The sequence below is a fragment of the Diceros bicornis genome, chromosome 8 (genome assembly GCF_020826845.1).
Source record: "Diceros bicornis minor isolate mBicDic1 chromosome 8, mDicBic1.mat.cur, whole genome shotgun sequence".
Taxonomy (NCBI): domain Eukaryota; kingdom Metazoa; phylum Chordata; class Mammalia; order Perissodactyla; family Rhinocerotidae; genus Diceros; species Diceros bicornis.
In genome coordinates, this window is record NC_080747.1 from 76,916,863 (window position 1) to 76,942,522 (window position 25,660).

Below are 25,660 nucleotides of genomic sequence, written 5' to 3' on the forward strand. Positions count from 1 at the left end.
TTTTTAAATAACACTGAAGTATTAACGGATAGAGGAATGATGTATGCAACCTATTTTCAAGTGGTTCAAAAAATAAATAGTGCGTCTATTTCTATAACTGTATATATGTGAGTTGTGTGTGTGTGTATTGAGAGAGAGAAAGAGGCATTGATTAAGCAAATAAGACAAAAGGTTAAAATTCATATATCTGAGTAAAGTATATACAAGATTTTTGTACTGTTCTTGCAACTCCTGTGTTAAATTTGATGTTGTTTCGAAATTAAAATAAAGCTCTTTGAAATTTCAATTTCAACCTCAATTTTTTAATTAAATGAGAGAGAGAGTAATAATTTCTTCTCTCAAACAAATAGCCTCTTATTTAATGGTGAAAATATAATTATCGTTATAATACCCATTAAAATCTGCAACAAGATAGGAATGCCAACCCTAACGCAATTATTTGATATTATTCTGAAATATATAGCAATTGTATAATAAAAGAAATAATAAAAGAAATGAAAAGATTAAAAGTAATAACTATTTTGGTAGGAGGAGTTAGAACTAACATTATTTGCAGAAAGTATGACATTTAAATAACCTAAATAAATCAAGGTAATCATGAAAAATTATTAGCTTTAATAAGAAATTTCCAGTTAGGCCAGTTTAAAAATATACAAAAATGTAAGTTGTCATATACAGCTACACTAAACAGGGAAAAATTAGACTTGAATAAATAGACTAGAATAAATGGAAAGGTATAATGTTCTTAGATCCAAAGATTCTGTTAAAATGTTATTTCTGACTACAGTAAATTGTATTATCTTTGAGCCCATTCAGAATACCAAAGAAATTCTATGAATTTATGGGAATGATTTAAAAGACACTTGAAGATATATTTAAGTGGCTTTAGCTTAAAGAATTCTGAAGGTGAAAAAAAAGGGAAAGCAAGAAATTCTTGAATTATAGATATTGACATAAAGGGAAAATAATTAAAATTGTATGGAATTAGACCAGTAGGAAAGAATAGAAATCCCAGAACGTGTGTGTGCACGTGTGTGTGCATGAATGTATGAATTAGGCATATGCTGAAGGAGTCATTTCAAATCAGGAGAGAAATTATGAATTCTTCTAGAACGATACTGAGGTAGTGGGCTAAATAAAAACAATTACGTTCACATCACATTGACTCTGGAGATAATCTGCCTGGGTTAGAATCCTGGATCTTAGCTGTATGACCTTAGACAAGTTACTTAATCTGTCTATGTCTCAATTTTCTAATCTATAAAATGGAGATAATAATAGTATTTACCTCACAGGGTGTTTGTGAAGATTAATTGAATTAATTATTGAAAAGTATTTAGCACATAGTAAGCACTATATAGATAAATACTAGTGGTACTGGTAGTAGTAGTAACAACATATCCTTAGAACTTGTCTTAATTAGATTATTAGTTGCCTTATCATGTGCTAAGCTATACTCGAAATAATACCATTCTTTCAATGAACTCACAAATACCCTGCATAATAGTGTAAATATTAAGGGAGTTGCAATATATAAATGTTATATAAATGTTAAAGGAGTTACAATAGTGGTCATCTAATTGGAATTTGAATGTCTTCTTTATAATTTTTTGTTCTTTTAAAATTTTTTTTCTAGAATTATTAGGTATGATCTTAATTTCACAATAAAAGTTACTTTAAAAACAATTTCATTGGTTCTATCTGGCAATTTATTCATTTCCAGTGGTATATTTGAAAAGTAATGTATTATGTGTTTGTAATTGAAATTTATTACAAATTTAATTATATAAATATTTATTTTTATTTATTTGAAAAGTAAAATTATTATTTATCCGAAAAGTAATGTATTATGTAATTGTAATGGAAACTGAAAGATTAATCTATAACAGTGACATGTTAAAACATACTTATGTTTCTTTCAAAGAAATACATGTAAATCTTGATGTTGAGAAAATTAATAATTTGTGATTAATTTGACAATTTGGTTATTTTTCTTTTCCCCAGTACTTATGTTTTCGTTTCTCCTATGAATAGTAATAACTTACTTACTATATTTACTTGGAAAAGTTTGTTGAACCTTTAAAGGCTTTAAAGTCTTTAGAACAAAAACATTTATATTCCCATATTAGCAAGCATAGAATGATCACATAAGAAGGTCTCAATAAACAGTTTTTGCATTAAAATTTCAGAGTTAGAAGGGCTCTTATATTACCAATTACAATCCATTCATTGTACAGATGAGTAATCTAAAATGATGAAAATTTGCCTACTTGCTCAAAGTCATGTCATATATCGTTAATTGAAGATGTAAGACTTGAATACATTCTTCCTTCTTCCCTCCCTCCTTCCCTTCCTTCCCTCCTTCCCTTCTCCCTCCCTCCCCCACCCTTCCTTTCTTCCTACTGTAGCATTTCTTCAATGCCTACTTTTTCCCAAGCAAACCTGGAATTTTCACACTAAAACATTATTTGAAGACCAAAGAATATAAAATGATATTTAAGAAAACTGTCAAGAAATTTTAAAGATCTATGAACAGTTCATTCTTGTGAAGAGCAAGAGGAGAAAATGTAGGGTTTAAGAAGTTGAACAGGCAGAGATAGACCTAGTGCTTGTTAAGTGTGTGCCAAAGCTCTTCAATAACTATTTTCCTGTCACTTTGTGCAAAATATCTTTAAAGTATGAATGATAGGGGGAAAAACTTAAGGGAATTGAAGCTCATGATAGGCACTTTTAATGAGTTCGAATTTCCCGGTCCAAATAAATGATATCCTAGGGGAATGAATGCATTTCCCAAGGTGATGCATGAGTTACTATAGATACATATGTACAGAAAAACAGAGGTGTGATAGAGTTGGAGATTGGCATATTCAAAATCAGAAAAAAAAAATTCATTCTGATGGAGCAGTGAATATGATGTTATTCTCTGATAAAATTACAGAATGGATTATTAATCAGATGTGTTGTAGGTGGTAAAAAATTAAGCAATTCATTTTACTTTTTGATAGCTTTAGCTATTCATGAGAAGGTGAATATCTAATAACACATGTATTTTGAGTTCAATAATGCCTTTTACAAAGCACTTAAATACTATATGGATGAGAATATAGTAAAGAATACTCATAGGTGATTGCAAAAAGCATATCGAGAGTGTTAACTAATGAGCTGTTGTCAAAGTGGGTAGAACTTTAGAGGCAAGTTGCAGTACTTTGAACTCGCCCGTGTACTCTTCATCGATATTTTTCTAGTAATGTGGATGGAGAATTAAAGGCCTGCTTCTCAAACTTCCAAATGACTCAAAGCTAGCAGAAAAAGTTGATATGATGGTTAGTAGGTAAAGACTGAAAATATTTCAGATAGATATGAAGGACCAAAGAACCAAAGAATGAAATTGATGAGAGACAAATATAAAATCCAACATTTTGCTTCAAAATCAATTGCATAGGACTTAGGAAGTCTTCTAGATTGATAGTGTTTCATTTAAAAATATTTTAAAAATTTATTTGACCTTAAGCTTAGTATAAGGCAATGTTGTAATTCACCTAGTAAAAATGATTCAGGCTCCAATTTCATTAAAAAAAAAAAACTATATTATCCATATCAGTTGAGGAAACTTTGTTCACAGGAGAATGACCGTATTTCGAGGGATATGGAAATCATATCTCGGGAAGAGTGATTGAATGAGCAAATTATTTTTAGTTTTAAAATATTATTTCCAAGTAGGGAATGAGATGGTGTTCTTCAAGTATTTTAAAGATTGTCATAGGGCAGATCTACTTAAATTTATAACGTATTGTATAGACGACAAAACTAAGACAATAGAGGATACAGGGAAGCAGATATCAATTCATTATAAAATCAAAGCTTTATATTAATTAGAATATTTCAAATGTGAATTGTTCATCTTGAAAAGAGGCATTTAGACTTGTTATAAAATTAAATAAAATAATGTATGTGGAGCATATACCATGGCTCTAAGTATATAGTAAACATTAAATAAATGTATAACTATTGGTATAGTTAATACAATGTCTTTAGCATTATGTTTAAGCATAAATTAGATAATTATTTGTTAGATATGATCATTTATTTCAGATTAAATTAGAGTAAATGTTTTTCAACTTCTCTAAGTTTAAACTTCTCAGATTCAATGATTATATGGCTTATTATTCATGCCCCGTTGTATTATCTATCCATCTCCTCTTCATGATTTAAGAGGATGCAAATGTTATATCTCCTTTTAAGGAAAATGTTATGACTGTGTAATTAAAATAGTTTTGAAGAAAATATTTATATTTCAGTTCAGTGCTAGTTTTTATCAAAATTCAAATAATCACTTTTACATTAAACATTTGACATAAATAATATTTTGCAATGTATTCCACATTTGACCTATAATAATATTTTGCAATATATTGAACCTACTCTAATAGAATCTTAATTACCTTAGCTAATAGCAAATAAAATAAATATGAACATATTGATAAACTAAGAACCTTATTTTAAGACAGATAAAGAGTTAAAGAATCTTTTCATAGGAAATCGAGGGTTGGTAGGATGATGTTGAATACATAAGAGACAGAAGGTTGAGCATGTGAAATGAAGGGGATTGGTTGATAAGTTTACTCATGGAGGGTTGGCCTTAGGTAGGAAGGAGGACAGCTCCTCTATTGTAAATAGAGGTTAAATAGAATAGGCTGGGTGTGGGATATAGATTGAGAGGTAGAAATAAGTGTGAATTTTAATCTGGTATCTTTTATGTTCTCTATAGAAGAGAGTGGAGGTCATCTTCCGAGAGTTAGGGAGGGAGTGGGAAGATTAAATGTTTTGTGAGGGTAAAGAGTTGAAAAATCATGGTAGAAACTGGACAAGTGAGTTGACACACATACATACATAAATAATAATAAAGAAAAAAGAAAGAAAGAAGGAAAAGAAGGGTGCAAATGATCCTTTGTCTCTGATCATTTCTAGTTGTTTAGAGATTTTTTTAACAATTTTTTAGGGCTGTCTTTCTGAATTAGTGGTTCTCGGCTTTTTTTCTTGCTCCAGTCAGCTTCTTTAATACAAGTAAGGACTATCAGGGACTCACATCAAGCGCAATGGTCTGCTGTATCATTGATTCTGAAGGATGGAGTGAGGTGCTTCCTTAGGAAGGGTGTATACAGATCTCAGAGACAGGAAAATCTGCCTGTATGTGTATGTTTTGTGTGTGTGTGTAAATGTATTTGTGCAGTTTGAAGAAGTGCCTAATATAATTCTGATATGCTCTCCACAGGGAGACTGGGAATTTATCCTTGAAAACACAATAGCCAAGTCTTGAAAGTGGGCCAAAATTTAGAAAGTTCTCCATAGAAATATGACAAGTAATTATTATACTTAATAAACATTTTAGCACATACCAAAATAATCAGTTCCCTTTTCCAAAAAATAAAGCCACATTGTTCCCTAGATATCTTTTTTTATTCCATTTTAGAAATTCACTTTTGATACTTACATATATCTATTATTAAAATCAGTATAGTGACTATTCCAATTCATAATTATTTAAATGTAAAACATTTAATTACTTCTTAGCAAAATATTTATGAACATTTACAAATATTCAATCAACATGTTGTCAATAAATTTCTCCTTAGGTGGAATTTTCTGACTTTAGTTGAGTCATAAAATGCTTTGGGTCACTAGTGCATCAATTAGTAAATTACTGATCCATTGTACTTTAATGTCCTGGAAAAGTAAATGTACCTTCTGAGAGCCTAATTGAATCTCAGAGAGTTATTTAAGATTGAGATAAATGAGTCAGCTCACAACAGTCACATTAAAGACAGTTACATTCATTTCACAAACAGAGAAACTCAGAAGATCAAAAAAGATAGGACTAGAGAGCTAAGGATGCAGGTTAGATTTTCAATCTGAAAAGACCCAATTCCTAATTACTAGCTATAAAAAATAAATATATGAGCTTGAAAGCAATAATAATTATTTCTTTGAAAGTTTATTTTCATATAGTGTTATTAAGTTGAATACATCTCAGTTAATAATTCTAAACTCATGGTACTCATACGAATACGGCCTTGTTGCAATGAAAATAATACAAGAAAGCAAAATTTCAGATTCTTTTAAGGTAAAAATTGTCCTAACCAGGTAACCAGTTACCCTAACTGCCTACAATATGAGTCATTTGGAAAATAAATAATTTCTTGCAATTAACGTGGTTATAAGCACAAGCTTTGGAGTAAGAAAAATATTGCTTTAATATCTGGCTTCTATACTTATTCCCTGTGAGAACTGAATGAGTCACTTAAACTCTTTAAGTTTTAGTTTATTCATCTATGAAATAGAAGGGAAACATAATTCATGACTCATTGTAAGGATCAAATGAGAAAAATTATTTAAAGACTTAGCACTGGGCCTAGCAACAAATATACATGAGCTGATTTCATATATATATTATATATATTTATCTCACACACACATGATGCTTAAATTTAGCTAGAATATTTCTGAGGCCATTATTACTTCAGAGACTAGATGTTTCTGAGTTTAGCTTTCCACTAGGCATTTTACTTTTCAAGTCTTTTTTTTTGGTCCCAAAAACAATAAAACCAATTTCTATCTTCTTTCATAAAACAATAAAAAAGAAAAAGGAAAAAAATAATGATGTTCAACAATTTACTATTGTTTGTATTTGTCTGGAAGGAGCGTCCCACAGCTTCAATCACAGCCACAGATCATTATTTCAAACGAGATGCATCTTTTTAGATATATAAATATATGTTCTCCTATCACAGAATTTGAATGTGAAGTCATTTGTTCTGTGCTCTCACTGCAGCTCCACCATGTGCTTTAAACCAGTTCAATAGCATGTGCTATTTAGCAGTAATTGAGTGCTGTTACTGACAACCTAAGGAGATACACACTGAGAAGAAGGGTTATTATTCCAAGAATTATGTCTCCTTAATTTTTAATTGTTCATTGAAATGTTTCTGAGATTCATACAATAAAATTATAGTAGAGACCTCTGGCATATGACATTATAACTTAGTGCTCTGAAAGCTCTAACAAACTCTAATATATTTAGAGCCCAATACTATAACTTTTGATGCAGAGATCTCTAAACCAAGGGTAAAACGCTATGTTGAGTTTTTCTTAATAACTTGCATGATAATTTACATATTAAGAACATGTTGAATATCTTGGAAACATTTTCTCAGAAAGAATTTTTTAGAATTAGTTTTGCCTTTGCTACTGTGTTAATGATGGCTTCGATAAAATGACCCAAGGAAAAAAGATAGTTTCCTTCTGGTGTTGCCTGTGTCTGAAATATTCCTCATTGATTTCACATGCACTGATAATATGAACAAGGTAATTTGTCTGACTCTGGTGGGGCAAGATTTGCAGTAGGAAATGCAAAATTCACACATAGATTTTCTCTAAGAAGTCTCTGCAGTGTTTTTCAGCTTATATAAAAAGACTTAAGATATTGCCTGAGGCATCTATTTTTTTTTCCTCAAGGCAAGCTGAAGTGCCACAAATTAAATTGTTTTTCACCCTGTTAATGCATTGCTTTCTCTTTCAATTTCTCAGAGAGCTGATATAGGGATTTCTGCTTTAACCATCACCCCAGATCGCGAGAATGTGGTGGACTTTACAACACGTTACATGGACTACTCAGTGGGAGTACTACTTCGAAGGGCTGAAAAGACAGTGGATATGTTTGCCTGCCTGGCACCGTTTGATCTCTCTCTATGGGCTTGCATTGCTGGCACAGTCCTTCTGGTGGGTCTGCTGGTCTACCTCCTGAATTGGCTTAATCCCCCACGATTACAAATGGGATCAATGACTTCTACTACTCTCTACAACTCCATGTGGTTTGTGTATGGATCCTTTGTACAGCAAGGTAAGGAGAAAAAATACATTTTAGTATAAAAAGGAGTGTGATGTTTCAAATGCCATGAATTCAGTTAAGAAGGTTCTGTATCTGACATCAATAAGTGTTCTAAAGGGTCTTCACAGCAATACTCAGAAAAGAACATTTCCTACCTGATCCTAGTAGATCTCAAACAGCAGGTTTCCAGTGAAAACGGTTCATTATCTTTTGATATAAGTTCAATTTCATCAACAAAGCCAAAAATGAATGTCAGAGGTAAAGTTCACAAGAAATTCAAGATCAGATTTTCCTCCCCAAGCTCTGACATTCTGAGAAATAGCCTGGGATGAAACTACTTACTACCAGAGCAGGTACTGTTTAATTATTTACGTATATGAGAGATGTTGGGACTTGTTCTTTGTTCAGAGACATTATTTCGTGTATTAAAAATATTCATGGGTACTGAAGACTGATTAATTTAACAGTGTTCTGGTAAGAAATTGTATATTTTATCTTTCACTTTAATATATAGTCTTTACCAATGATTTAACTTACAGTTTCATTATATTCTAAAAAATGTCTTTGTTTTGTTATTCAATATTCAATCTGCCCCACTCTTTAAACTTGTCGAGTTAACTCTTTGACTCTCACCGTTTCAGAGTAGAATAATATTTATTGAACTCCTTGAGACTACTGCCATCATAGAGAATGAAATAATAAAATACTTATGGGATTGATAGTTTCTTGCAAACTTGTCACATATATTGAAGAGAAGTATGTGTCACAATGGAGACCCGTGACATGACACTTTTGCCTTAATATTTACAACTCTTAATAGCATCTTTGTATTCACACTTGCTATTGATCATCCATTGAATTTCATTCTTTCTGTTCTCATTTAACTAATCATAAGGTTTGTCTAGACTCTTCATCTCCACTTTTTCACTTAAAATCTATCCCTTATCCCTCCGTAAGCATATTTTCCCCTTTACCTATCTGTATCAAGGACTCTCACTAAGGTTATATTTGTCACAGACATTTTTAGCCCATTCATTAATCACTAATCCAGTAAATATTTAATCCATGCTATTTATTTAAGTAGGACTTTGCTTGGCACTGAGTATGTAATCGTGAACAAGGAGTTTTCGCCATCACTGACCTACACGTCTAGGGGGACAACCAGCATGTAAACAAGTAATTACATTTATGGGTAGAAAGTGCTGTGACAGAGATAAGCACAGACTGTTATGAGATCATAGAGGCAAGGAGGCTCAATATAGCTTAATGTGGCAAGGAAGCCTTTTTGAATTAGTACTATATAAACAGAGACAGAGTTGACTATAGAAAGAGCTTGTTAAAGAAGAGGATGGGGAAAAGAGACACAGTTGGGTAGGACAGAATTTCAGACCCAGAAGTGAGAGAGAAATTAGGATAGACTGTGCAGCATGGAGCTGGTAAAGATGAAGCTGCAGATATATTTGTCATTATCAGGAGTTTGAACTTGATCCCCAGAGAAGTGATCAGCTATTTAAAGGTATTAAATGGGGAAAGGCATGTTCAAATTTGTACTATAGAAATATTCTGATTGTAGTATGGAGAATAGATTGGAAAAGGGCAATGTGGAAAGTGAGACAAATTATGAGTATCATAACTAAGTGAAGAGTTGGTGGGCCTTGCACAAAGGTAAGATAGCATTGGGAATCAAGAGAAGGGTATTAATGAATTGGAATCAATAGACCTTGATTATTTATATAGTGGTGTGGGATTGGTACTGAAGGAGGAAAAGTTTTATCCTAGGTTTCTGGATTGGGAAATTATGTGTATTGGATGTCGATGTCATTTCCTGAAAAAAGAAAAATATCAACATGAAGAGCAGATATGAAGCGGGAGATAATGCTTTCATTTTAGTGCATATTGAATTTGAGGTATCTGTGAAACATCCAAGGGGCTATTTCTAATGCCTGTGGTTTGATATATTTGTCAGAAGAGACATCTGGTCTAAATATATATTTAGGAGATATTGGTACATAGGAGATAATTAAAGCCATGGAAGTGAATAAATTGTTCTCAATTGCATACTCCTGATTGAGGACTGCTGGCCCAGAGAGGGCCTAGGACAGAGCCCTAAGGAAAGGTATAGGAGCTTTCAATGGTAACCGATAAGGAGTGATGAGAAAGGTGCAAGTACCAGTGAATATCAGGCAGTGGTATACACACCAAATAAAGACAATATTTAAAGATGGAGGGTTTGGTTGACTGTATTAAACATTCTAAAGAATCAAGTATGATTAAGACTTGAAATGTGTTCGTTGGATTTAGCAATAAACTTGTTATTGGTAGTATTCTAGTGACTATAGCTGTGTAACAAATTCCTCCAAAACCTACTGATTCTGTGGGTCAGAAGTTTAGACAAGACTTAGTGAGGGTGGCTTGTCTTTACTCAATGATGTCTGAGGCCCTGGAGGCTGAACTCATCTGAAGGCTTATTCATTTCATTCTTATGTCTGGTGTTTGATGCTGGCTGAGGGGTGGTGGCCTCAGTTTTCCTCCATGGTCTCTCTTCATGGGATAGTTTTTCCTTTCTCACAGCATGGTTGTGGATTTCTCCATAGAAAGCATTCCAAAATGAAAGAAGTGTCAATGCAACAGAAGAATTTTGTGGTCCAGGTCGGGGATCACAAAGTTGTATGATGGTTTGAGTTCCTCTTGCAGGGAACGTCCTGGTTGTGCTCACCTATTGGTTTTGTTACAAGAGTTAAAGTAGTTAAAAATTCTGAAGTTCTTAGATAAAATAATTTATATACGTGTCACATAAATGTTTGCTAAATAAATAAAAAATAGAAACAAATTAGACTCAGTTGTAGACAGTTAGGCACTTGAAAAAAGGATAACAAGGCAAGTGATTTTCGACGATCGTCAAGATAAGGGTTAAAGTGGTAGATTCTGGGGTACATGGAGAAATAAAAAGTAGAAGGACCAATAATGAGAATGTAGTAGAGAGTAAGACTGGAAAGTGATAGAGTAGTAGTGGGAAAGAGTAGAGTTCTTGATGAGGCTAAAGAACAACAGTGGAAACATCAATGTGAGCAAGTTTGAAGTTTGTATTTATAAAATGGGACACCAGACCCTAAAATTTTTGCAATGGAACAGTAGAGGACAAGTTATAGGTGTGTGGATGTGGATTCCTGAAGTTGAGTTGGTGAAGGACTTCAAATCTGATCAATGAACTGAGAGCTCAGAGGATTAGATGAACCATCTCTAATGATGGTTGGCTTGGGCTGGAGAGAAAGAAAATGAGCCATATGCCAAAGTTGTCAATAGATAAGGAGAGATAACTAGAATGTTGATAGATATGAGCATTGACTAGAAAGAGAAGGTGGTATAGCTAGATGTAATTAACCTCTGTTTTCATCTCACTTCTTCCCATTTCATCCAATCTTTCTGAACATGGTTTCAATAACCACCAATATGCAGATAACTCCTCAAATCTACATCACCCATCCTTGAAGCTTAGTTTTGTATATCCAACTGCTCACTAGACCACTCTCTAGATAGACCAGAGGCACCACAAATTCCAACATGCCAAAAATTGAATTTATTTTACATTTTCAGCCTCTCATATTCTCTATTCCAGGTCATGCATTACCAACCAATCAGACATACAGGTTAGAAACTTTGAAAACAGCTTTGATTTCTTCTTCTTTCTGTCCCTTATATCCAACCATAATCAAGTCATGTGAATTTTACCTAGTAAATATTTCTAGAAGTAGAAATCTTTTCTCACCTAGAGAGACAAGACCCAGGCTGTTACCTAGATTAGACCTATCTCATTTCTCATCTGAATTATAGGACTCTCATAACACGTCTTTTTTTTTCAATTTTGTGCCCTGCAAATATATGTGCCACATACTTGCATATACCCACGTTACCACTATCGTAGAAAGCTAACCACATAATTCCCATTCTTCAGATATTTCCTTGGTTCCCCAATGCCCACAGTTTAAAATTCTGAATTATTTAGAGCATGAACAGTATTCCACCATCTGGCTCCTGTCCAGTGCTCGATTCTCATCTATTACCACTCATGCCTCACATTTAATTGTGTAGTTACTCCACACTCTTTTTGTCCCTTGAACACAACACTGTCTGTCATGCTTCTCTGCCTTTGATTCTGCTCTTTCCAATTCCTGAAATGCCTTTATTACCAACCTGATAAATCTCTACTCCACTCTCTGCTTTCGTATGGCAAGTTCCTATGCATCTTCTAATTCTTGCTTTGATCTCATTTCTTTCAGGAAGTCTTTGCTGGGGATTGGGGCCTATTTTTTATGCTCCTTAAGATATGTTTATCATAGTACTCATTAACTATAGTGTAATTGCCTTTCTATTTTCATTTGTCTCTACCTGAGTCCTTTGAACACAAGACAGTGTCCTATTTATCTTTATGTTCTCTTTGCCTGTAGGTCAGTGTCTTGTACATATTAGATGTTTAATATATGCATACTGATCAACTAAATGAATAAATAAATACTAAATATTTAACTAAATCAAGTATGGAGTTAACTACAATATTGTGTTTATTAGATTACAGTCTATTCCCCAATGACTTGAAACTCAATAAACCAAACTGGAAGTTATTCAGAATGTCTCTACTGGTGTATTTTACTAAGTAGCTAAGATGAGAAACTTAAAAATGAAGTCTCTGACTGGTTGAAGCCTTATTTTGGGGAGGTCGACATGCTTAAGGATTGGCTTTCTGAATTCTGTCTCCAGGTAGCTCAGTAAGTTTTGGAGCACACCCAAAAGAAAAAGAGAAATAAAATTACCCATATGGTTAACATGCTTTTCTAGTTCTATAAACATGCAGCAGATATCAAAAGTTATAAATATGTTAAGCACTTTTCTATCCCAATTGCACCCTTAAATGGGTTGTACAGCTTGTACGTTGATTGTACATTTATACAAATTCATAATGATGCATAATGCTGAATTGTGTATGATTAACGATACTTCATCTTTGAAATGTTGCTATTCTTCTACTTGCTAACAGTGAAAAGGTGAATTCATTAAATGATCCCAAGAGCATCTTTACACTTTGATTAAAAATAAATTAAGAAGAGGCTCATAAACCCTGTGAAAAAGAGAATCAATCAATGACAGTGTCCGTGCACAGGCAATGGAGTTGGAATTAGTGATAATTTCCAATAAAAATATAGTCTTTTAAGAAAAAGTACAGCTGTTATTTCAGAATTACAGTCTTTATGGAGCCGCTAGACCAGATTGAATAGGGATAAAGAGGCATTTCACGTAATATCAGATAGATTTTGAAAAAAAGAATTCAGGGACAGCTAAAAGCAGAAAAATTTTAAATATATGTGAGTTGTTTACTAATCCTGATTTTTTTTAAATCTGTAACTTTAAAGCATTTTGGAAAAATAGCTCAGGGAATCCAACTGTGCAAAAGCAGTATGCTCCATTATAGAGATAAACTTGGTACATCTGTTTGGCTGGAACATTAGAGCTTGTGAATTAGGCACTTAAATGCATGAATGAGAGACCAATTTTATGCATATTTTTTTGTCATTTTATATCTTTCCTTATCTCCATGTGTACGTACATCTCTCTGCAATCAACATACTTAAAAAAAACAACTGGGGTTTGATTTTTGAAGACCCCTTATGTTTTGTTTACAGTGACTCTTAGTATCATCTGGGCCATGGAGGGCTGCTATGACTTGTGCACACATGTGGTTGTACATAATTTGTTTATTTACCTGCAAAGAGAAATTTCAGTGTTCACCTCAGATGGTTTTGTCTGATTTTATGAAGTATAAGTATTTATAGTCATGTACAATATTTGAAGCTATCACATATGTTTATTTACCAGCGGCATTTATTAAATACCAGTTATATGCCAGGAACAGGAAGAGCGAAAGGAAAACAAGGAATAACTACATTAATCGGTTTAATAAATATTTCCTTGGTACACTATGGGCCATGCCCAACCTAGATGCCTTGAATATGGTCATAAATAAGAAAGACACAGTTCTTGCGGGAATGTTCGGAACCATGCAAATGGGCCATAGCCAAATTGGGATCAAATGAACTTCCGATGAGAGGAGCAGACAGAATTATTGGAAAGAGTAAGGAAAGAAAATTCATTTGGTAGCTTTCTTAAAGTTCAAATAGCTCCACAGATGCTAGTGATGAATGGAAAGAGGGCCTTTAGGATTGTAGAAGATAACTTGATGGCTGCTTCACAAGAGTTAACATCAGAGGCAGCCCACTGGCTTTGAGATCCCAGGACAATTTTTGGAAGAAAATAAAGAGCTCTTCCCACTGCCAGATGGATTGCAATGTTACAGAGAACCACAACTTTCTCATTTCTACAAAAAGAAGAGTCAGATATTCTTCTCTATCAAATTAGGCAACAGAAGAGATTGTTGGTGAGAGAGCACCTCTTTAAAACTTTGCAGAGGAGAATAACTCAAAAAGACATCCATTTTAATAGTGTAGATATCAAATGTATGAAATTTACCAATGTTCTAGTCACAAAACCCCAAAGGATTCAAGCCTTGAAATGCAGTCACTAAAGCCATTCCTTTGTAATGCTATCTGATATTTCACATTCAATTTGAATATAACAAAGATGATATTGGCTAGCTCTGTTGTTTACTGACCCTAATGAACACAGGGAAAATGAGAGTAATTCCCAGTGACAGGTTAACTGGGCTATAGAGACAAGTTTCTTTCTACATTCTCTTCTTACAGATATTAACTCAAAAAGGCTCTCTCTAATTTTTATTTAGGTTCAAACAACATCTCTGTTGTTGCTAATTATGATTGGCAGTCCTTAATGAAGGGAGCGCCAAGCGCTTGAGGGCTGCCACATCCACTTGAGAATTTCCCCATGCTGATTTAAAATAAGACAAGGTGCTCATTTTCTTTCTTTTTATCACTAGAATTCTCCATCACTCAAGAAAAAAAACAGTTGAACTTTCACGCTTTCAGAGACTGTTCAAACTCTATCCTTATGGGTGCGGAGAGTGAGTCATTTGTGTGACTAGAAAACAATGTCATGATGCTAAGATGTGAATCCATTACTTTACATTCCCAATGAGCTGTCATGAGCTCCTAAGCAATTATTCTATAAACTATATGCATGCAATATTCCTCTCGGTTTCATTTATTTTAATACCAACTCTTCATGATTTGAGCCAGAAAATCCCTTCTCATGCTGAACTGGGCTTCTGGAGCATTAAAGTAATCAAGGAACATGAGACACAAATCAGATTTCTGCTTATAAAATGCTTACAAAACAAGAACTGGTGTAAACAACATTTTCTAGACTACTCTAGACTACTGATGAATACATACTATAATTAAAAGCATTATTTTAATATTTAATAAAACATAGGCGTGGTTTCCTGAGACATTTAAAAAAAATTGAAGGGTGATTTTAAGATAGTCTGAGTTTGTTTTGCTTCTTTCTCCAAGTGCTATAAGAAAATATATTTATAAAAGTCTAAATTTAAATGATAGAAAAAGCAGATGAGATAGGTCCTTTAAAATAGCATTGACATCTTAGTAGTAAGCAGTGTTTTTACAGTACCATATCACAATACCCCTCAGCTTAAGCAGTAAGAATAGGGACAGACGTCACTGAACATGTTTATTCTAAAGGTGATTTAGGATCGACCCAAGTTAAAGCATTGGGATCAAGGCACTACAAGTGGTAACAGAGACCATCAGTTTAGAATGTAAATTTGGAAATTCAATTTTTGTTTGACCTGAATTGATTTTTTCTCTTCATCTGTGAATATGTAGTTACAAGTTTAATAACAATGGTTATATTTCCAAAAGTATGGGTAGCCGACCATAGCTTTCAAAAACCAATCAACATGTTTTGACTGCCAACTATAGTGCACATAATGCTGAATTTATGATTCCCATCTCTGATTTACGAAATTGATAGTAAAGTCCTGTGATACTTCTGTTAAATACCCTTGAATATAGCACAGCTTTTACTTGAGTTTTTAACAATTATAAGACAGAAAATTCCATTGTGTAATATAAAGTGTAAATTCACATTATATATATCAGTGTCCCTTATTTGTACACTACATTTCTTGATGATGGCAATCGTTCTTTTTTATATCAAGATTTAACAAAAGACCAGTGCATGACCCATACTTTCACACTGTGGACACATAAAATTGCTCTTTGATTTGTGGCTGTGACCAAAATTTATAGTCTCTTCATATTTACAACTCTGTCTCTTAAACTCTAAATTAACAATCCATCTGGGACAGCTACATGGTTTGTTCTGTCTGCTTCAGTTGTTTTCTAGCAGTTAATGTTTATATCCACTATTTAAGCTCTACTCTGGCATGTCCTAAAAGTATTTCTTCTGCCTTCACTATTTAAAATTCTTCATTCTCCAGGAAACATCTGCTTGGATATTAAATAAGAATTATTTATCTAGTCACAAACGTGAGTAGGACAGCATGGTGTCTGTCTTCATGGAGCTTTCAATGTGCAAGAGAAACAAATGAGTAAACATACAGCTCCAACATGGAATTATAATTATCCTGCTGAGGGAAGCACAAACCACGATGGGCGTGGCGGGTACAGATATGGTGCTATTTGGCACATTGCAATTAGGTCAAACACATACCTATCCCAAAAAGGAACACAGACTGGGAACCAATTTTTTGCCTAGTGGCAATGAAAGTAATGAATTGTCCAATTAACTTACTTGATCTTTTCTTCCTGATCTATAAAATAAAGTGTCAGATTATTTTTAAATTTTCTTTCAGCTATAAGAGTGTATGATTCTATAATATAAATATCTAATTAAACAACTATTTTCATATCTTTGTGTTTCCTCAAGAGACAGCTCAGTTTTAAATCCTATGTCTACCACTTCCTAGCTATGTGACATTGGACAAGTTTCCTAACCTCTAGGTGCCTCAGTTCCCCGGGTAATAATTACCTACCTCATCAAGTGTTTGAAAAATTAAGATTTCATGAATATAAAACACTTACAACTGGGGCTGGCCCCGTGGCTTAGCGGTTAAGTGCTTGCACTCCACTGCTGGCGGCCCGGGTTCGGATCCTGGGCGCGCACCAACACACTGCTTCTCTGGCCATGCTGAGTCCGCGTCCCACATACAGCAACTAGAAGGATGTGCAGCTATGACATACAACTATCCACTGGGGCTTTGGGGGGGAAATAAATAAATAAATAAAATCTTTAAAAAAATAAAACACTTACAACTGTATGCATGACATAAAATAGGCACTCAACATTATGATTGATTTCATCATCATTTTTGCAGGCCACAGCAAGAGATAGAATCAGCCATATTGTTTAATGCTTTATATAGCCACCATTACTTCACAGAAAATAAAATTATTTTAAAGAAACATATTGTAATTATACATAAGGAAATGTAATAGGAAAACTAGTATAGCTAATGAAAATGCTTATAGAAAAACCATGTGCTAACACATTCATAGTAACTTTGTCATTCAACTAGATATGAAAAACTGTGAAAACATTTTTCCCTATGAAAGCACATCATTACCACATGTATTTGTAATAAACTATAGCATAACATGGGCAAAGATGCAACAAATTAATGACCCCAATTGAATGGAATTACAAGTTTTGATTCAGGATGCTTCCAACTGATATTTTAAGTCATTTGGGGCTTGAAAAGCTTGAATAGTTTTTTGAGGACTGATCTATAAGGACTATGTATATACGTGTTTTATTTTTGAAATTATGTCTTGAGATCTGTGACTAATATAGCACAAAATTGAGCATAAACATCGTACGGAAGGCTCATTCTCCTAAACTAAGCCATGTTCACAAACTGCCATTGGTGGCAGTCTAGAACCGTATGGACCTCTTCCAAATTAAAATGATGATGATGGTATTGTAGTTTTTATTTTAGTACACTCACAGTGACAGTATTAAAAACTAGAGGGGGCTGGCCCCGTGGCTTAGCAGTTAAGTGCGCGAGCTCTGCTACTGGCGGCCCGGGTTTGGATCCCGGGCGTGTACCGACACACTGGTTGTCTGGCCATGCTGAGGCAGCGTCCCACATACAGCAACTAGAAGGATGTGCAACTATGATATACAACTATCTACTGGGGCTTTGGGGAGAAAAAGGGGAAAGAAAAAAGGAGGAGGATTGGCAATAGATGTTAGCTTAGGGCCGGTCTTCCTCAGCAAAAAGGAGGAAGATTGGCATGGATGTTAGCTCAGGGCCAATATCCTCACACACACACAAAAAAAACTAGAATATTTTATGAGTTTTTAATTGAGGTATAATTGACATACAACATTATATTAGTTTCAGATGTACAACATGATGCAATATTTGTATATGTTATGAAATGATCATCACAACAAGTCTAGTTAACATCTGCCACCACACATAGTTACAGAATTTTTTTTCCTTATGATAAGAACTTTTAAAATCTCTCTCTTAGCAACTTTCAAAAATGTAATACAGTATTGTTAACTGTAATTGCCATGCTGTACATTACAGCCCCATGACTTATTTATTTTATAACTGGAAGTTTGTACCTTTTGACTCCCTTCACCCATTTCACTCACCCCCTCATCACTTACCTCTGGCAGCCAACAATCTGTTCTCTGTATCTATGAGCTTGGTGTTTTGTTTTGAATTGTTTTGTTTAGATTCCATATTAAGTGAGATTGTACAGTATTTGTCTTTCCCTGCCTGACATTTCACTCAATATAATGTCCTCAAGGTCCATTCATGTTTTTGCAAGTGGCAAGATTTCATTCTTTTTTACTGCTGAATAATACTCCATTCTTTATACATATCACATTTTCTTTATCCGTTCATCTGTCAATGGACACTGAGATTGTTTCCTTATCTCGGCTATTGTAAATAATGCTGCAATGAACATGAGGGTGTGTATATCTTTTTGAGTTAGTGTTTTCATTTTCTTTGGATAAATACCCAGAAGTGGGATTGCTGGATCATGTGGTAGTTCTATTTTTAATTTTTTGAGGAACCTCCATACTGTTTTCCATAGAGGCTGCATCAACTTAGATTGCCACCAAGCTTGCACAAGGGTTCACTTTTCTCCACGTCCTCTCCAACACTTGTTATTTCTTATCTTTTCAATAATAGTCATTCTAATAGGTGTGAGGTGATATCTCATTGTGGTTTTGATTTGCGTTTCCCCAATGATTAGTGATGTTGAGCATCTTCTCATGTACCTGTTGGTGATCTGTATGTCTTCTTTGGAAAAAAGTCTGTTTAAATCCTCTGCCCATTTTTTAATTGGATTGTTTGGTTTTTTTGCTATTGAATTGTATGAGTTCTTTAAATATTTTGGATATTAACTCCTTATGAGATATATCATTTGCAAATATTTTCTGCCATTCAGTAGGATGCCTTTTCATTTTGTTGATGGTTTCCTTTGCTGTACAGAAGCTTTTTAGTTTGATGTAGTCCCACTTATTTATTTTTGCTCTTGTTGTCTTTGACTTTGGTGTCAAATCCAGAAAATCATCGCCAAGACCAATGTCAAGGAGCTTACTGCCTATGTTTTCTTCTAGGAGTTTTATGGTTTCAGGTCTTACATTCAAGTCTTTAATCCATTTTGAGTTAATTTTTGTTTATAGTGTAAGATAGTGGTCTAGTTTCTTTCCTTTACAATGTCAATGACTATTTGATAGTTTAATATATTAATAAAACTAAAAGCAATCTTGTCTATTATATGCAAATATAATGTATGTTAAATACTATACTAAAATTTTTATTTCATTGATAGCATGCCTTTAAACTTAAGAGAATTGCTGAACTATGGTTTCCTTATTAACATATATGTAATACTTATATTTTAAATACCTTTGAAATACAACATAATGCATAGAAAAGTTATAAGTAATATAGTTAAGTGTATGTTCCCATTATTTTATATTATTGCAGCACTGGAATGTGTAATACCAGATATAAGGTTAATTTTAAGATGAAAACAACTTCCAAGTAACCAGTAAAATTTGTGACTTTGATCTGAGAAAATCAAAGTACATGATAGTATTTGGAGTTAAAATTGAAGCAAAAAATATGCCATTTCAGTATTCAAAAGGTTGATTCTAAATTAAAACCATCTTTGATATTATTTGATCAATATCAACAATCTAAAAAGAAATTGAATTATATTATTAAAATTATTAAAAAGGAATAAAAGACTTTTGGATCTTTTTCCAAAAAAAATTTTTAATACAGTTTTTGCTGGGAAAAAAAAACCTAAAGCAGTACTCCTAAAAAAATACTCCTAAAGCAGTAATCATTTGTTGCCTGAAAGAGAATTATTTGAGAAGTCTATATTTTAAATAGAAGTGATCTTAATTTTTTTTGCTTTTAAATTTTGAAATAGCATGACTTCTCCACATAATTAAGTTATCTGCAAAGTCATGAAGGATTGTAGATGGCATTCTATTCTAACTTAGATCCTTTTTAATATCATGATGGTCTCTTCTTTCTTTCTAAATACAAAAGTAATTTTGCTATATCAGCATGGACTGTCTGCAAGCACCACATTTCTGTACTATTGTTGTACTATTCAAAGAGTTAAGGCCACTTAGTCTTCAGTCCTCTGCCTTACATCACCACCCAAGGAGTACTATAATCCTCTAGAAATGCATTGCCTGGAGAGTGGCACTGCTTAATAAATCACTCCATCTTATTTATCTTTCTCTTGACATATATCTAGCAGCAGGAACCATTATCCTGTGACAATGTTAAGTTCTATTGACATTTTCTCTTAATTAACTACACCACTGGCTACAAATTTTACATTGGGAATAAACTTCCTTTATTTAATGCTATCTTGAACAAAGGAAATATTAAGTTTGTCATGCATTCTTTGTCATAACAGGTATTGAAATAAGTGAAACATCTTTGTTACTTTTCCAGAATACCAGTTTATTCTGCTGAGAAAACAACAAACAGAATCTATATTTAGAATCATATTGCATAATTTTTTCATTAGACAAATGACAAATTGGACAGATACATTTTTTTCATTAGACATCTTAATGAATGAGAGCCAGACTATTTGTCTGAATTCCTCTGATACATACCCCATCAGTCAACTAAGTAATTATTATATACACTTTTATAAACTGAGAGAGAAACATTACTCTTCCGATTAAACATGTTTTATGTACCTTAAGACTAAGTATTTTGGGTCCAAAGTAAAGATTATGTATTCAGTCAACATTTATTGAAAGTCTGCAGTGTGACAGGCACCATCCGAGCTCCTGAGACTACCTTCATGAGAAAAACAGATAAAGATGCAGCCGCTCATGGAGCTTATGTTCTAGCAAAGGGAGGCAGGTAGCAAGCAATAGGCATGATAAATAAATAAATAAATTACATAGTCTATCAGAACCCAAATACTGTAGAAAAGATAACTCGGAGAGAGGGGAATTTGAAGTATATGTGGAAGGGTTGCAATTTTCCATGGGCTCGTTGAAGTAAGCCTTTTGGAAAATTTGAGATTGGAGCAAAGAGCTGGAGGATGGAAAGGAATGTGCTGTATAGCTATCTGGGGGAAGGGTGGTCAGGTATAGGGAACCACAAATGCAAAGGGCCTGCTCCGAGAGGCCAGAAGAAGAGCTCAGGAGGAGGTAAGGTCAGAGCAGACCATGACTTCAGATGACGTTGGGCTTTGTAGACTTTGGCTTCTCCTTTGAGAGTAATGGAGAGGCAGTGGCATGGTTTAAGCAGAGGAGTGGCAGGACACAAATTTAGACAAATATAAATAATTGTTATAGAGGGCATTAATTGAGAAATTCTATATTTGTTCTGTTTTTAAATCCTCCAGAATATTTGGGGATTTAATCATAGTTTCAAAACAATAGAAGATTTGTATCTAAACGAGTCATGATTGTATTTTACAGGTATATGAATGTATATCCATTTAGGTAGATAGATGTTGCTTAGAAAATATATCCATTTATTGAACCTTAAAAAACCTTAACTCCAAGATCCAGCCACATTGTTTTCTACTCTGCAGATCAAGCAAATATGGTTATCCATTTCAGATGACATATCAACAGTAAGTCCAGAGGTACGTGTTATTCCCAGCTTTATTTGTGGTGACAGCTCCTGAAGAAAACCATTCGCTTCTAAGTAATCTTCCCCGGTGTATTGGTGAAGAGCGAGCAGAGAGAAGAGCAAAAGTGATGGCACTCTGTTTACTTCTTCCTTAGCAATCAACCGCCCGTCATCTTTCTGGGAACAATAAGCATTATTTTACAAAAATTATTTTACCTCGACTTGAACTACATATATATACATATACATATATATGTATATGTATATGTATAGAGAGAGAGAGAGACAGAGAGAGAGAGACAGAGAGAAATTCTTTTTCATATACCAAATCACACTACTAGTAATGTCTTTCCTTCAGAGTAGGATTAAATAAATCCACTGTTCCTAAATCACCAGTAATACGCCTCTCTATAGAAAATTCTCCCTGTAAAGGGATTGAATTGAAGATCTTTCTTGTTACTTTTATTTACTTGAAATTTATATATAGTCCTCCTTTATCCGAAAAGATCTTAAAATCTGCTAACATTCATAATAATACTGGATTCTTTGATTTAAAAATTTCTTGATTTTTAAATCCACAGTCATTTGGTCACAAAAGGCCATCTACAGTATAAGATTAAATAGACTCTAGCTTCAGCCTCAATAGGAATCTGTAAACTCCGCATTATCCCCCAGAAAACCTTCCTTTGAAAGTGATGGGCAGCTCATCCATGCGGGCTATACTTAATCTCTAAGCCATAGGAAAAATAAGCTCAAATCTTCTGTTGATACCAGGAAATAGTACATCTGATCCCCCATGGTTGTTGTAAACAGTTGTATGGGTTAATGACACGTCTGAAAAACTAAATATTTTAAAGTGAGTCTTTAATATTCAATCCTACAAATACAGGAAATGGTTTGGGTTAAGAGTGAAAATTAAAATGTTCACCCTGATGTTCATTGATTTTTAATTTTTCCTTCTGAGCTAGTGTTGACCCAACTGACATTCTACAAAAGCAGACTTGAATTAGGGTAAGCAAGTTGGAAATTATATTTGATGACCTGAATAATTCATTGAAAAGGATAAGCATTAAGATTTGCTTTAGTAGCACACATTTTTTATGATAACATAAGATAAAGAACTGGCCACATACAATGTCCAGGATGGACATTTTTAAGTTGGAACGAGTAACTTTTATGTTCTAAATTATATAAAATACATATCTAACTGATGAACAAAAAGAGTAATTTGGCTGAGAAAAAGTCATTCTTGGCACTAAAAGGCAATTTAACATGCATTTACACCCAAGAAAGCTTAGAAAATGAACAGTAATTGCAGAGGTCACACTTGTAAGCTGGCTATGCTTACTTGTTTCACTCCACGATTTGACTGCAGTGCAATTTAAACCTCAAATCTGTGACTATCTGAGACTATTATTGAATTTAGGTGCTTATCAACTGAGAACATTGTAAATCATGACACAAGCACATATCCAAGGTGTAAATGATTCCATATACCAAATAAATACCATAATGAAATGTTATGAATTTATAAACTAACATGTTACATACATGTTATATGTCTATATATAGATATAAAACAGTATATAACATTATATATATATATTGCTTTTTATTTCTCCTTTAGGAGAATACCTCCTCCTGGTATGTCATTAGAATTTAACATACTTCATAACACTAATTGATAAAGTTGAAAAGAAATATTGTGTAATGCACAGGTGGCAGAAAGTAACCAAAAACATACGATTTTCAAAAACAAAAATCTACAAGCTATATTGTTTAATTTTTGTTGTTGTTTTTGCTTTTAAGTAGTACCTAAATAGCCCTACAAAATAAGAGGTGTTTTAATCTAAAATTGCAGATTTTTATATTCTTTCCTTTATGACATTGTAAAATGCATCTAAATTTTTTAAATGACATTAAAACAAACTAGCAAACACAATGTGTATTAGATGTGCATTTTCTGTCTAATTTATTTCACAAATCTTTTAGTAATATAATTAAAAATATTTGAAGTCAGACAACTCAAAGGAGTGAAGAATGAGAAAAGCTGAGTGGAATAAAGATATTCTTCCTTTTTTAAAAAATATAGATTTAATTTTTAAATTGCAACATCTGGCATTAATGAAATAAAGTGAAACAAATTTCATAGAAAAAAGCTTTAAATGTTTTTAAAACTCGTTTCCTGCTTTCTTTTGCTTCTGTGCAGATGGTATTTTGATAATCTCTCTGAAGGGCAGAGTCTGTGAAGCTGTTTATAGGCAGGTTATAAGAAAAAAAAATGCCACTACCTCCAACCTTTAAACTCTCTCTTCATAAGATCAGCATTTCCTATAGTGCTGCATTCTGTAACCCTCTAGTTTGTTTTTCCTGTTTTTAATTCATTGTTAACTAAGTCACAAAACACAAGGTGATAGTAGGAATCCTATAGCAGGTCTGAGAGGTTGGAGACTCGGATGAAGCTTAAGGGGTCCTCCCAGGCGGATCTTGAAGTGCTCTGACCTGGTTCTTTTGATCTTCAATTTGGCGTATTATGGCTTATCAAGATGCTTTTGCTGGAAAACTTCCCTTTAACACAGAAAAATGTGGAAACATAAGCTTGAAACAATTCTCAGGGTTATATTTTTCTCAAGTTTAAGTACTTCCTATCCATCAGTTTATTCATTGTCATCTCTTCTCCCAAATTTAATACTTCATCCATGCTGATGAAAGTTAGAGTTTTATCAGCAAATGATCTGGCAGAGTATAACTGTTAATCGCAATGAAAGAGCTGTGTTAGATTAGACTTTATACTTACAAACTTAAATGTATGAAATACTGTGAATATATAGGTTCTTTGTTTAAAGCAACAATAATAACAGCATTTCATCCAAATAGCTAAATAATCTGTGCTATTTAGAGACAGTCTGAAGGGTGGCTTTGAGATTATGAGACTGTAGAAGTAGACCAGCTGAAGTGGGACTAGCCTGAAGAACGTTAACCACCACGACCACCACAGCAAAAATGGAAGTAAGAATAGAAAAGACAGAATGAATTAGAAACGTACATGACGGGACTTAGCGCCTGAGCGGATGTTAGCATACAGAAAATATATTAATCTATAGATATATAACAATGGTTTTATACTATATGTAATGTATTTAAAATTGAATTAGGGCTGGCCCCGTGGCTTAGCGGTTAAGTGCGTGCGCTCCGCTACTGGCGGCCCGGGGTTCGGATCCGGGCGCGCCCCGACGCACCGCTTCTCCGGCCATGTTGAGGCGGCGTCCCGCATACAGCAACTAGAAAGATGTGCAGCTATGACATACAACTATCTACTAGGGCTTTGGGGGAAAAAAAAGGAGGAGGATTGGCAATAGATGTTAGCTCAGAGCCGGTCTTCCTCAGCAAAAAGAGGAGGATTAGCACAGATGTTAGCTCAGGGCTGATCTTCCTCACAAAAAAAAAAATAAAAATAAAAAAATAAAATAAATAAAATTAAATTAACAACACATCCTGAACATCTATTTATTCCTTTAGGTATTCTTCTGTAATATTATTTACTGTCTATATAGGAATCTGTATCGTGTGTGTTGTGTGTGTACATATATACAATTTGTCAAATTCTGTTTTTTATGTTTATGAAATTTTAAAAAATCATTCTAGTGGTTCAATCTTTGTGCATATCCATGGTTATT

General features: G+C 33.7%; 1 protein-coding gene across 2 annotated transcripts in view; it reads left to right on the forward strand.

Moving 5' to 3' along the window:
• The window catches only part of GRID2 (glutamate ionotropic receptor delta type subunit 2), a 1,161,595-nt gene that overhangs the window by 866,151 nt on the left and 269,784 nt on the right, over window positions 1–25,660 (forward strand). For both annotated transcript variants that reach the window (XM_058547512.1, XM_058547513.1), the window contains exon 10: window positions 7,585–7,897. In XM_058547512.1, coding sequence (XP_058403495.1) covers window positions 7,585–7,897 — 313 coding nt within the window. The remainder of the gene's footprint in view (window positions 1–7,584; window positions 7,898–25,660) is intronic.